The sequence below is a fragment of the Euleptes europaea genome, chromosome 1, assembly GCF_029931775.1.
Source record: "Euleptes europaea isolate rEulEur1 chromosome 1, rEulEur1.hap1, whole genome shotgun sequence".
NCBI lineage: Eukaryota > Metazoa > Chordata > Lepidosauria > Squamata > Sphaerodactylidae > Euleptes > Euleptes europaea.
This window is the reverse complement of record NC_079312.1, coordinates 122,265,036-122,278,784: the sequence shown is the minus strand read 5'-3', so window position 1 is coordinate 122,278,784 and position 13,749 is coordinate 122,265,036. Positions and strand designations below refer to the sequence as shown.

The 13,749-nt window shown below is 44.3% G+C and overlaps 1 protein-coding gene across 4 annotated transcripts in view; it reads left to right on the top strand.

Moving 5' to 3' along the window:
- Window positions 1–2,511: 2,511 nt before the first annotated feature.
- Window positions 2,512–13,749, top strand: part of MAP2K4 (mitogen-activated protein kinase kinase 4) — a 76,821-nt gene continuing 65,583 nt past the window's right edge. For 2 of the 4 annotated variants that reach the window (XM_056852980.1, XM_056852996.1), the window contains exons 1-2: window positions 2,512–2,605; window positions 11,864–11,896. In XM_056852980.1, the coding sequence (XP_056708958.1) occupies window positions 2,518–2,605; window positions 11,864–11,896 (121 nt within the window). In that variant the 5' untranslated portion in view covers window positions 2,512–2,517. The remainder of the gene's footprint in view (window positions 2,606–11,863; window positions 11,897–13,749) is intronic. The other 2 variants (XM_056853005.1, XM_056852988.1) reach the window with 1 other exon arrangement.

Sequence of the window (13,749 nt, the reverse complement as noted above, 5' to 3'; positions counted from 1 at the left end):
AGTTGATCGGGGTTGCCGAGGTCGAGGATGCCCAAACACCAGTTTCAGAGGGGCATCTCTGGACATGTATATAGCATACACCGTGGCATAGACTACAGTCCTTGTCCATCGTGACCCAGCCTTTGCAAACACAACACCCGGATAGGATGCTATGGTGTGGTTGCCAGCACAGGGAGCCCTTAAGATTGCACTGTTAGACTCTGCTGCAGTTCTGTGCTTGAAATGTAGTAATTGTTAAGTTCTACTTATGAACCTGCCCATTTTCTTTCAAGATTAAGTTATTAAACTGATGCCAAATGAGACTCCCAATATGCAAGTCACAGTTATAAAAACTTTTAAAAATGATTTACAAATTGAACACAGAATTAAATCACTAACTCAAGGCTTCTAATGGTGCCACCCAACAAATAGGCAAGGTCAGCAACTGCTTGTACACATGCATTTTTGTTGCGGTTCTCACGCTGTGGAAAGGCCTTTCTGAAGAAGTCAGGAAAACTCCCACTCTGTCATTCTGCAAATTGTGTAAAACAGAATGATCCAAGATGCCATTTTTAGAAAGGTAAAAGGACAATATGATAATGGAATGGTTCAGGAAGGAGCTTTTCTAAAGGGAACAGAATTGTGCTATATCACTGTATGTCATGTATTACCTGGTTGCTAATGTATTATCCTGCTCTTGCGGCACTGCTTTCTACCTTTGTAATACCATTTTCTGCATTGTTTGACGTATCATGTATAATGACTTGGTGCTGTGTTTCAAATTGTTTTAACCTTAGTCTTATTGCATTGTTTATTAGATGTCTCATTTGATTGATTGCATTGACTTACACTGTGTAATCGGAGTCTCAGTGAGAAAGGTGGACTAAAAATAAAGTAAATAAACAAAATGCATAGGATCAGGCTGTGAGTAGAATTCTTTTCTAAGTGAACACACATAGGGTCAAGCAACAGTGGCATGACCCCTGAGCTGCCCACAGGTAAGGGATCCTCTTCCAGCAACTTTCCATTTTCAGAGCAAACACCACAATAATATTCCTGTGAGTTAGCACATATTGGCAAAAGAATTGTGCTCACTTACCTCTGGGCTTAAACCCCTTATTATTGGTCTCCTGTCAAAAACAATAGCCTCAGCAATATGAGTTCTGCAGGACTACTGTGGAACACTGCCCTGTTCTCTCTGGCTTTTTCTTTTCTTCGTTCTGGGTCCACTACAACACGATTTTTACCCCCTTCGTTTCTTAATTTTCTTTCTCTCTCTACTTTACCTCCCCGTGATTTTACTCCTCCCCCCCTTGCAGGCTTTTTAAACCAGGCCTCTCCGGCCAGGGCTAACCGCCAATTCTGTCCCAGCCAGTTGCAGAGAATTCAGACTTGGGAGATTTAGGACAGGACCCACACCTTTGTGCTTCCAACTCCTTCCTTTATATAAAGAGGAGAGGAGAGGGACTTCAATGGAGTATAAATGCCACAGGGTCCAACTTTTATAGCATCCATGTCCTACAGGGGAAGTGATCTCCGTCACCTGGAAATCAGCTGTTACAGCGGGAGATCTCGGACCTCCACCTGGAAACTGGCAACCCTAAAAATAGGACATACTTTTCCACCGTGAGGTTTGCCAAGGAGATGCGGTCCTTTGGCTTGGGTCCCGCTATTTTACCCTTCAGCGTATTTTTAGCCTGTTTTTTCTTCTTCTTGGAGACCCAAAGATATAATGGCAGCTCCAAAGTCTCCTGGGAAAAAATGGAAGTATCTCCCAGAAACATGAAGTCTGCCCTTGGAGACCCAAAGATACAATGGCAGCTCCAAAGTCTCCTGGGGGAAAAAAAATGAAGTAACTCCCAGAAACATGAAGCCCGTCCTCCCCAAGAGAGAGCATCCTATTCGGTTAATGAGGTCTTCCTGGGGTTGAGCTTATTGGAGAGGGCCTGGCAAGCGGCTGATGGGGCAGCGCCCCCTTTCTGCGCCCCCCGCGGCTACAGGTCTGAAGGGCGTCCAGCTTCACCCTCCCTCAGCCCGCTGCGGCCGCGCGCCGAAGGTACCGCATCCCAGGGCCTGGGAAACCCGCCGCCCATAAGCCCAGCGTTCTCTCCCCGCCCCCCCTCGTCTTTGAAAGGGTGCGCGCGCCTCAGGCAGTTTATAGCGGGGGGGGGTGCGGGGGACGACGGGACTTTGGCGGGCCGGAGGCCGAGCGAGCCTCCCTCGCCCTCGCTGGTGTTTCTGCGCGGAGGGGGCCGGAGGCACCGTCCGTCCCGCCCGCTGCCGGGGAGGGGTTTCTCTTTCACGCCGCGAAGGGCGGAGGGGTTTGGGCCTGTCGGTGCCAGGGAGGCTGGCGCCTGTCGTCCCGAGGCCGGGCTCCGGGTGTCCCGCCAGCTGCCTGGGGGCCGAGGCGGGCGGGCGGTTGGGCGAGCGGGGCCGGGGAGGGGGCCGGCCCGCCCGCCGCGCGGCTCCTGCTGCATTGCAGCCTCCCTCCCTCTGTCCCCTCCCACCCTCATTCTCGCGAGCGGCGCGCGCTGCACAATGGCGGCTCCCAGCCCGGGCCCCGGCTCTGGCTCCGGCCCTGGCGGCGGGTCCCAGGCGGCGCACACGGCCGTCAGCAGCATGCAGGGTAAGGGAGCGCTCCGCGGGAGCAGGGCCCGGGCGCGGCCCCCCACCCCTCGGAGGCGGTAGGCCGCGCTTCAAGCCCCCCCCCCAGCCCCCTGCCCCGGCCTCCTCCTTCTTAGCCGAGCCGCCCGCCTGACTGCAGGGAGACAGGCAGAGAGAGAGGAGGGAGCGCCCGAGCTGGGCGGAGGAGGACCAGGCCTTTCCCGAGGATAAGAATTCGCAGTGGGTCGCCGTGTTAGTCTGTCTGCAGTAGTAGAGAGGAGCAAGAGTCCAGTAGCACCTTAAAGGCTAACACAAATATTTTCTGGCAGGGTGTGAGCTTTCGTGAGCCACAGCGTGAGCTGTGGCTCACGAAAGCTCATACCCTGCCAGAAAATATTTGTGTTAGCCTTTAAGGTGCTACTGGACTCTTGCCCTTTTCTACTACTTGCTCTTTTCTACTCCCGAGGATAATAGGCCTTGAGGGCGCCCCGGGGAGGAGGCGGCGGCCGGGTCCAGCCGGGTTGAGTGCCACGGGGAGGAAAAACAACCGGGGAGGCCCGATTGCACCCGAACTGCATTATAGACTATTAGAGACTGCATTATAGACTATTCACAGACTATTCACAGTGGGTCGCCGTGTTAGTTAGTCTGCAGTAGTAGAAAAGGGCAAGAGTCCAGGAGCACCTTAAAGACTAACACAAATATTTTCTGGCAGGGTGTGAGCTTTCGTGAGCCAAAGCTCACAGATCCCCTCACGCCTGCTATTCACATGTACATACTGTTAACATTGACATAATAATGCTTGTCTGAATTCACTCTCCTCTTAAAAGCCAGACGGATTCACTCTCCTCTTAAAAGACAGATGGATTCACATTCTAGCTGTATCTGAAGAAGTGAGCTGTGGCTCACGAAAGCTCACACCCTGCCAGAAAATATTTTTGTTAGTCTTTAAGGTGCTACTGGACTCTTGCTCTTTTCTACTAATTATAGACTGTGTGTGCAGCAACCCACGGGCGGGTGTGTATGTGGGGATACGAGACGAGGGAGAAAAGCAGACGGGTGGGAGGAGGAGGGTCTGGGCGAGAATAACAGGGGGAGTGAAAGAAAGGTGCGTGCAGGTTGGGTGTGGAATGGGTATCCTTGCGTACGTTTGAACGCGCTCGCGCACCCTGAGCTCCAGTGGGATGAGTTGGAGGAAAGTAGGAGGATGAACCTCCGGGGAGATTTGTTGTGTGGGTGATTTCCAGGTGTGAGGAGAGAGGAGCTTGAGGAGTCATCCTGGGATGGAAGAACAGGACAGGGCGTGGGGAGGATAATCACCAGGGTGTGATCACTTGAGGGAAGAAGAATGGCTTTGTAAAGCACAAGGGCTGCAAGTGCAAAAGTAGAACAAGTTGGGCATCCTCCAGGGTATTGTGTGGGTTGACTTACAAAGGTGTATGTGACAAAAGAATGCATACATTAAGGTTGCAAAGGATTGCAAATGTCTTTTACTGTGAGCAAATGTTGAGGGGCAGGGAGGAGGGTAGGATAACACATGTTAGATATCCCCCAGTGTTTTTGTGTAGATGGTGATGGAGAATGTGCCTTTTATGTGTGAACCTGAATATATATGTACATTACATACGAGGTTTTTCTCTCTGAAGTTGGGAGCTGGAGGGTAGTGTAGGTAGTATGAGAAGTAGTTGCAGTCTATTTCCATGGAGGGGTTGGGTCTACTAGTCCTAGGCAGGATTAAAGTATTGAGGGAGTACAGCAGAGTTCATGTAATAATATTGTGTGTGGGAGGTCCTTTTCTCAAGGTCTTTGACTTCATATGGAGAAGGTAATTGTGAGAATCAAATATGCATGTGCCACCACATGGCTCTGACCATGCCAGTCAAATCCTCTCTTTCAGTATGCTTAAAGAGAGAGGTTTTTGTCTGCCTATATTAGGCAAGGAGCCATTTAGAAAAAAAATATTGTTCATTACTGTATTCTCTGCAGGTGCATCTAGAAGTTAAAAATTAGCAATGCATTTAGTACAATGAAAAATGGATAAGTTTTGTAGTACTGAAACTAGGAATGTTGCTGTTGGAGACCTGTGAATTATGTATTTAAATAATTGCATCCTGCCTTTCTCACTCAGTGGAAAGAGGGTGACATTTTTACCTTTAATAATACACACACACAATCAGTTATCTTTGCTAGACCACAGAGCAGGGCATTTTCAGTGTTGGCACTGCAGCTTTGGAACAAGCGATATTATTAAATCTGCTGTGTGGTTTTCAATTCCCAGCATCTCCAGAATCTCAGGCTGCGGGACTGGGTGATGTTTGTTTGTTTCTTCATTTTATGTCCTCCTTTTCTCCCTAGCAGGGACCAAAAGCAGCTTTCATTTTTCTTCTCTCCTCCATTTTATCCTCACAACATCCAGTGAGATGTAGTTGTTACATCTGGGAGGATCTGGAGGCCCAGGTTCAGATCTGTAATCCTCCATAGAAGCTTGCTGGGTTACCTTGGGCCAATCAAACACTCTCTCACCCTGACCTGCCTCACAGGGTTGCTGTGAGGTTATCATGGAGATGAGTAGAACAATATAAGCTCCCCATGGTGGAGAAAGTGGGATATAAATAAACAATCATAGGAGGTAGGTTAGGTTGAGAGTGTGTGGCTGGCCCAAGGTAACCCAACAAGCTTCTTTACAGAGTAGGGATTTTGAACCTGGGTCTCCCAGTGTCTGACATTCATATACCATACTAGCTGGGTTTGAAACCTGAGAGAGTAAAATTGCCTGTGAGCAGACGATAATGGAGTAAACGGACTAGCAATCTGACTCAAAGCACCTTAATATGCTGCTATGCTGGAAAGTTTCTTCTTTCTTGCATATGTCTCTCACATGTAGATGGAACAAAATTAATGCGTTTATGTTACTGTGACAATCTGTATCTTGGTTGCACATTGTGCACACACCCATATGGTAATGTATTCTGTAAAGAGATTTTGTAATGATTGAGGCAACCCAGGTATGCACAAACACCAGCATAGTAAGTGTTGTTGAGCTTTAAATCTGAGTTGGCACTGGAATCTCGTCTACGGCTATTTTAGAAGTGTGTAGGGCAAATATTTCAGAAACCACATGTAGATTGTGAGATCTATTTTACTGATAAATTTATATAGGCTTCCCCCTGATCTTGTGCTAGATGGAATGAGGCAATAGAATAGTGAAGTGCTTGATTTTTGTTCACACTCTTGGTATTCTTGATTAGATAATTACAGGAGAGACAGATTTATTTTTCTACTTAGGTCTGATGTAAACATCCTGCAGTTTTGTCACAGGCTATTATTTATGGTTCAGAACTTGGAAGTGTAGTGTGGCAATCTTTGAGTTATTGTGTTAAACTTGAATAAAGTTTGATGAAGTATGGCTAGTATGTTCAGTCTTAAGTCTTAGACTTCGTTGAATTAGTAAGCAACCTATAGATTAAACATCTCTTCCAGGAAGACATTCCTCTTATCTGGCTGTTGGTTGCCTACCAGTCTGACTAGGATTTAGGTGGGCTGTCAGAGAGATGAACTAGTGCAAAGCAGGGAATAAAGTTTTTACTTTGTTGTTTTAGTCATAATTATTTCTACTAGAATTTGCAAGAATCATTCTTTGAATGAAAGAGGAAGATAGGAGTAGTTTTTTGCCTTTTTCTCAGAAGGCTACTTCAGATATATTATATACAGAAACCTCGCTTGTGAAAACCTGCCGTTACCAGATTAATTTTAACATGGCATTAGTTACTCAGTATTAATACATGTGTGAGGTGTATGTGAGGCCTACTACATGCTTAGAGCTTTTCTATGTGGCAAGGTGACATCACGTTACTCAGGAGGGGTTGCCTCTATCACTGATGTGAATGGGGGAAGCCTGCATACTTGGGATGTCTTTCCTTCCCTAGATACAGAGATGGTTAGTGACACATTAGATTTATTCTACTTTACTCCCCACTAATTTTTTCTTCAGTGTCTGCAACATATGAATTTTACAGAATTTATTGTGAAACAGAGGTAGATAAACATAGGTCATAGCATATGATGTTACTAATTAATTTAAAGTCAATGAAGAGCTTATTAACCTATAGTAACCACTTATTGGAATGAGTTTTCTTATATTGATTGCTTGAACAGACTACATTCTTTTCTGAGCTGAAGATGTTTGCATAGCGCTATAGTACTTCACTTGGAAAATGTTTTTGTGCATTACTAGGGTAAAGAAAATATAGTGGCTTGGATCCAGTTGAGTGTTTTGCAGACAGAAGGATTTCTTTCTTTAGAGTGTGACTTTCTCCCTTTCCATTGCAGCCCAACCCCCCCCCCCCGAATGCTATACCTGGAGGACAGGCGACCCCCCTCCCAGGAATCGTATGTCTTGGATTTTGAGCTGGAGTGTGTGTGTGTGTGTGGGGGGGGGGGACAGGGACATCATGCTCTGTGTATGGAAATCCTTCTGTCTGTGAAAATCAACCTAATGCTTAGAAATGTATCAGAACTCTGTTCTGGTGACTCCTTAGCTTGAAAAAACATAGTGTTCTGGATGGCCAGCTGTCTACTAGAGTTTCTCCATTTTTTAATTACCCCCCATATGCTGTTTAACCTGAATGAAGTTTCAGGTTAATATTGTTGAGAACATCTGCATGGCCCAGATTGTAATATTATGACCATTTCAGAGTCTTAGATAATTTCTGTAGCCTTGTTTATTCATTAATTTATTAACATATTCATACCCTGCCTTTCCTCTTCACTCAAAGTAAAGGTAAAGGTCCCCTGTGCAAGCACCGGGTCATTCCTGACCCATGGGGCGACGTCACATCCCGACGTTTTCTAGGCAGACTTTGTTTTGCGGGGTGGTTTGCCAGTGCCTTCCCCAGTCATCTTCCCTTTACCCCCAGCGAGCTGGGTACTCATTTTACCGACCTCGGAAGGATGGAAGGCTGAGTCAACCTTGAGCCGGCTACCTGAAACCAACTTCCGCTGGGATCGAACTCAGGTCGTGAGCAGAGCTTCGACTGCAGTACTGCAGCTTTACCACTCTGCGCCACGGGGCTCCTTCACTCAAAGTGGCATACAAATAATAAATAAATTAAAAATCTAAAACCCCCCTGAAAACAAACTAGCTTTGCTGTGCTTCTTGAAGATCTCCAGCAAGGGGGCTCCCCTGACCTAAGCGGGCTACCACCTAGCAGGCTGTTCCTAAGTGGAAGAACAGCCATCAGGTGGCAATCTGAAGACCATACTAGGTGCACAAGAACATGCCGGAGGACATGGCCCTTCAGATACGCAGGTCCTAGGCCATGAACGGCTTTAAAGATCATACCTAGCACCTTGAGCCAGCGGAGTGTAGTGGTTAAGAGCGGTGAACTCTGATCTAGAGAACCAGGTTTGATTCCCCACTCCTACACATGAGTGGCAGAGGCTAATGTTCCCATTGATTGCCCCCTGACAATAATCATGCTGCTGCATTCTGGATCAGTTGCAGTTTCTAGGTTGTCTTCCAGGGACATCCAATGTAGAGCTTGTTAATCCAACAGTGAGGTTACAAAAGCATGGATCAGCATGGCCTACTCATCCCAAGTCTAAGAAAGAAGAGAGTTAGAGAACCAGATGCAGCCGATAGAAGTTGCTGTTATAACTCTTGAAGATTTTGGAACCATATAAGCATAATCTGTTAAAGGGCCAAAACCTTATGTCTTGGGCAGGGTTTGATCGTTTAATAAATGTATCCTCACAGCTCTTGGACCATGCCACCTAATACCTGTCTCTTTGCTACTGCCCTTTGCAGAGGTGGGAATAGCAATGGATTCCTGAAGATATGAAAGCTGTAATAATGGGGTAGTATATACTGAAAGGCTACTTGGCTTACAATGCTGAGACTGTATTGATTGTCCCTCACTGCCTTCCAAGAAATTTGTCTGACCTTTTCTGGTTTTTTTGCCTAAGGCTCCGTTATGGCCATAGGTGGCCTCAAGTGATATATATCTTTTGCATTTGTTCACAGGTGGTCCTTTTCTGCCTCAAGGAAATATAGTTGAACTTCAGGGTGTGCAGCTTTTTAGCACTGGATAACAAATCATGTTATATGTGAATAGGCTTAGTGTACTTCCAAGCTGTTTCAAATGCCAAAGAGTAGATTCTTTCCTTTAAATTTGCATATGATTCCAAATCCCTTGTTTGCAACTAAATGTTCACATTAACTTCTGTCTTCTTAAGCTGGCTAGTTAGGGAAACAATGTCCGAAACTACATTTTAACTAATGTTTAATAGAGATTTTTTTTAATCTGCTACTGTGTCTATTCAGAAATGAACAAATATATTAGCAGTCTGGCCTGGAGAGTTCACTGTTGTTTTTTAAAGACTGCATATATATGATAGTAATTGATTGCACCTCTTTTATCAAGTATCAGAGTAATATATGTGCTTGATTTTATGTGTAAGGATTTAAATTGGTATATATTTCCTTTCATCTCAAAGCCTTGACTGTGTCATGAAGGAAGGAAAGACTAGCTAAAACTGTTTATTCTCAAGGAAGTTCATCAGGCACCTGGAAGAGAATAGTTTCTGAGGGTAGCCGCGTTGGTCTGCAGTAGAACAGCTGGTTTTGAGGTCTGATGAAGGAATATTTGGTCTCTAAGGTGCTCCTGGACTCAAACCTAGCTGGAAGAGAATAGTAACTCTCCCACCCCCATTTCTAAGTTAAAACCTATATGGTCTTTGTTGTGCAAGAGAAGGGCGAGGCAGAGAAGGGGTGGAGTTTAGCTAAATCCAATTCTCATTCAAAAAATACTCTTATCAGCTATTAGAACAAAATCATCAGTTAAGATTGGCAAGGGTGTCACTGGGGTAGAAGCCAGGACTGGTGCCTGAATAAAATCTTCTTGGCTAACTGGACCTTATCTTTGACAAAATCTGCATCACAAATAGTAATGGAAGATAGGCCTATCTTTGAATACTAGCCCTGACAAGCTCCATGATTAAAGGCAGCATAGCTCTGATTATTGGACACTGAGGTGAAACCAGAAAGCCTGGTCTGTCATGTTCTGTGTTTCGAGCTTCCCAGAGACCTCTAGCTGGACACTCTTGGAACCAGAATCTGCTGGACTCCATGCAGTGTTAGTTCTGTTTCAGAAAGGAAATTTGATGATGAAGGCTGAGGTCCCATGGAGTAACATAAATGGCTACTTGACTGTGTACACCGTTCACATTTTTATATGTATGAATTTGCACAAGGTCTGATATGCATTGTACTAACCACTTGGCTAAGTGGCATCCTCGACGCCCAGTGTCTTCCAGTGAAACGAGGGATAGAACTGGATTAAAGTACCCTAGAGATGTATGGCGTACTGGCTGGTCCACAGCAGTTCCACTATAAACTCAGTTCCACTACAAATGGCAAACATGCTAAACTTTGTACAATTAAGTTTGTACAATGTGAAGTCATATGAAGAGCATATAATATATTCTGTGACTGCATTATATTCTGTGACTGCATTTATCTGTTATTCTGTTGGAAGCAGGTAATTCAATGTTAGGCACAGATTCATCATGGTATTGTCAGCTTTCATTTACATAACTTGGAAGGTATGCTTGAAAATGTGCAAGCGTTGCTAAAAGGAAATCTTGCAAGCCAGAGAATGGTGAAACAGGACTTTTAGTGGGACACTAGAGTACCAGAGCTATGCACAGTAATTTGCTTGTTCCCACAGCTATCAGAAGTGGCAAATTAGTATTATTTATATTAAGAGATTGTGTCTATGTGTGCAGATTTACAAGACAGCTGTACACATAGACACAATTTCTTAACTAATACTGTTACCTAATTTACTTATTTTGAACAATAATAATAGAAGTAATATATCTTGGACCATGAGAACAATAAATCTAAATTAGTTACAATGATGAACCATTAATGCCCATCCTTTAAAGTTCAAATGTAAACTTGGGAAGTCTCCCCAATACGTTTGTGTGCAGGGTTGGGATCCCTGCCCTCACACTGGCTTCTCCGGGGCTGCTCAGTGCTGGCCCCTTCGATGCTCAAAGGCACCTCCAGTTCCTCCAGGACCCAAGCCCCGATCAAGAGGGGTGAGGAAAGAGCTGGGCAGCCAGCAGAGTTGGAGGCACAGCTGTGAGGTTCCCAGGGCCAGCCGTGCTTGTGACCCAGCCCAGTGAGAGGCTGATGTTGTGAGTAAGTTGCACCCACTGGCCCACAGCTGTTGTGGGACATTTCCTTGGCCCTCTTAGGCCTAAGTCAGCCAGGGGGATGGCCTCTTATTGAGAGGCAGTGTAGTTGTTTGGAGCGGTGGACTCTGATCTGGAGAACCGGGTTTGATTCCCCACTCCTCCACATGAGCGGCGGAGGCTAATCTGGTGAACTGGATTTGTTTCCCCACTCCTACTCATAAAGCCACCTGGGTGACCTTTGGCTAGTCACAGCTCTCTCAGCCCCAGCTACCTCACAGGGTGTCTTGTGGGGAGGGGAAGGGAAGGTGATTGTAAGCCAGTTTGATTCTTCCTTAAGTGACAAAGTGAGCATATAAAAACCAACTCTTCCTCCTCTTCGGGAGGGGGGGATGGGCCCTGCAGAGGACCAATCCTTTCTCCTCCCAATTCCCCACTAAGTCTTTTTGCCTCCCTCACGGCAGTGGGTGAGCCCAAGGCCGAAGCACCCCAGCCTCTCCTTTTAAAAGGCAGGCCTGGGGCAAGCCGAGGTGGACAGGACAGGAGACAGAGGCCTTTGTGTGAGACTGCCTCCCTTCCTTTTCAATGGCTGAGGCATCCAAAAAGCTTATGTCGAACAGGAAGCTGGAAGGCACAGCAGCCCTGGATCCTGACACCAGGGAGTTGGAGTTGGAGCCAGATGATTTGTTTTTAGTTTTTTATTTAACTATAGAAAACTGTAGTTTTTAAAATTTATTTAACTATAGAAAGTACCATACAAGACCATGATTAGCAATATCACCATTTGTTCTTAACATTTTGTTTCTAGATTAGCAACAAACGAACGCTTAACATCTGTAGTTGACCTGATTTGGACATTGGTATTTTGGACATTACACGTCTAACTTCCACGGTATTGTCAAGAAAGCTGAGTTGATTGGAAACCTCTCCTTGTAGTGCAAGCTAAAATCCTACCTATGTAAAACCTTTTGTTCAGTGTTTCAGTTTTTTTTTCAAATCAACATTAAATGTGATTTTTTTAAAGGTTATGCAAATCTGTAATTTCCAGTAAATGAACTAGAACTTATCTTTTTTGCTTTAGGCTTTCAGATAAACTTCTGTGAAAAAGCACAAAGTAAGCTACATGTTTTATAGTATTCTGCTATTTTTTATTTGTATATCATTCTTGGTATTGGGAATGTATCCACTGTTGAGCTTACTCACTAGCCATGCATTAGTAAATGGGCAGAGCTTCCATTTCTCATTTTGCTGTCAAAATGTGATACCATTGTGTATCATTCCATTGATCTGTAATGCATGAATATGCCTTGGGCATATTTATTATGGGAATTTATTTAATTCGTTTATACTCCGCCTTCTTCCCCAAGGGGGATCCGAAGCAACTTACATCATTCTTCTCTCATCCATTTTATCCTCACAATAACCCTGTGAGGTAGGTTAAGCTGAGAGGGTGTGCCTGGCCCAAGGTCACCCAGCAAACTTCCATGGCACAAGTGGAGATGCAAACTTGGGTCTTCCAAATATTAGTCCAACACTCTTAACCACTACACCACACTGACTGTCTAAACTGGCTATACAGATAATACTTTTTATTCATTTTGGCAGGCTTGCAGATTGAGAAGGAAGACTTTTTTTGTTTTGTTTTTTTGCCTTTTGTTAAAAAATAGTGAAATTCTCTGGACGAGAGGTATCAGCTTAAGCTAATTTTGCAGCTGTTTCATATAAAAAGCATTTATAAAAAAACAAAGTGATTATTTCCAAGGGCACCTGGATTTTCAGAACCTCCTTCTAGATATTAAATTGCATATGAAACTGCCTTTTAGTAGTGGTCTCTCTGTGCCAGTATTATCTGTTTTGATTGGCCTTGACTTTTCAGTGGTGCAAGAGGGCCTTTAAGTCTTGCTATCTGCAGGTACCAGTAGTTGGACCTGGGATCTTATCCACACAAAACATATACTCTGCCTAAGCTATGATCCCTTCCCCTGAGCCATGCTTTTATTTTAGATGGCCCAGTATTGCTTCCTGTGTACCCTTGGAGTTATGGAAACAACGTTTTTGAACAAGTAACTGGTAACATCCGATAATGCTGCAGTCTCAGAAATTGTTGGCCAACTTTTGGATGACTAATGGAAGCTCTGCACAATTAATTTTTCATTGTTTCATTCTCTTATGGTTTTTATTTTTAATTGCTATGTTCATTATGTCATTATGATTGACTGCCATGCTTTAGTGGGATCTTTGTTGGACACCAAAACATAGCATCGCTAGCAAATCTCCCTACTGGGTAAACCCAGTATAGTGAATAGAAAATCTTGCATTTCCTTCAGATTACATAGATTTATCATTTTTAATTGAAGTTATTGGATGTGCATATTTAATCTAAAATGAAGAAATGCTTGTAAGATGACTTGGTATTCTGTAATATGTGTTGGGATTTTATGTTTGAGATTTTCTAATAAAATGGTTCCTAACAAAAATAGAATCTTAAAAAAAAGAATTTATAAGGATAAATTTTGGATGTGGTTGAGTCTATTGCATTAAAAGAGGTACAAAAAAAGGCCCAACTTGTGTCTAACATGGCGCCACCATGCATACAAACGGAATACTTTTATTTTGCCTCTCTTCTTCCAGCACTTATAGTTCCTTTGAGAGTTCTTATTTTCTAACCAACATGGGACACATTTTTTTTCCAGTAGAACTAAAGAGTCGTGTTCTAGCACTGGAAATTTTCAGGAAAGAGTGCGGTCTTTTGCCTATATATAGAATGAAAAATTGCCATAAGAAAACAAAGTTAACAGACTCTATGGCAGTTTCCACATGGGTTATCTGCCCCAGGTTTAATGCTGTTGGAAAGCAGGGTTTTTTTTCCTGCTTGCCCATAGCATCGTGGTACATTCATGCACCTTCTGGGGTTTCCCTGGCTTTTCTCCAATCTTTCTCAAATCTGCTTAGGGCAGTGGTTCCCAA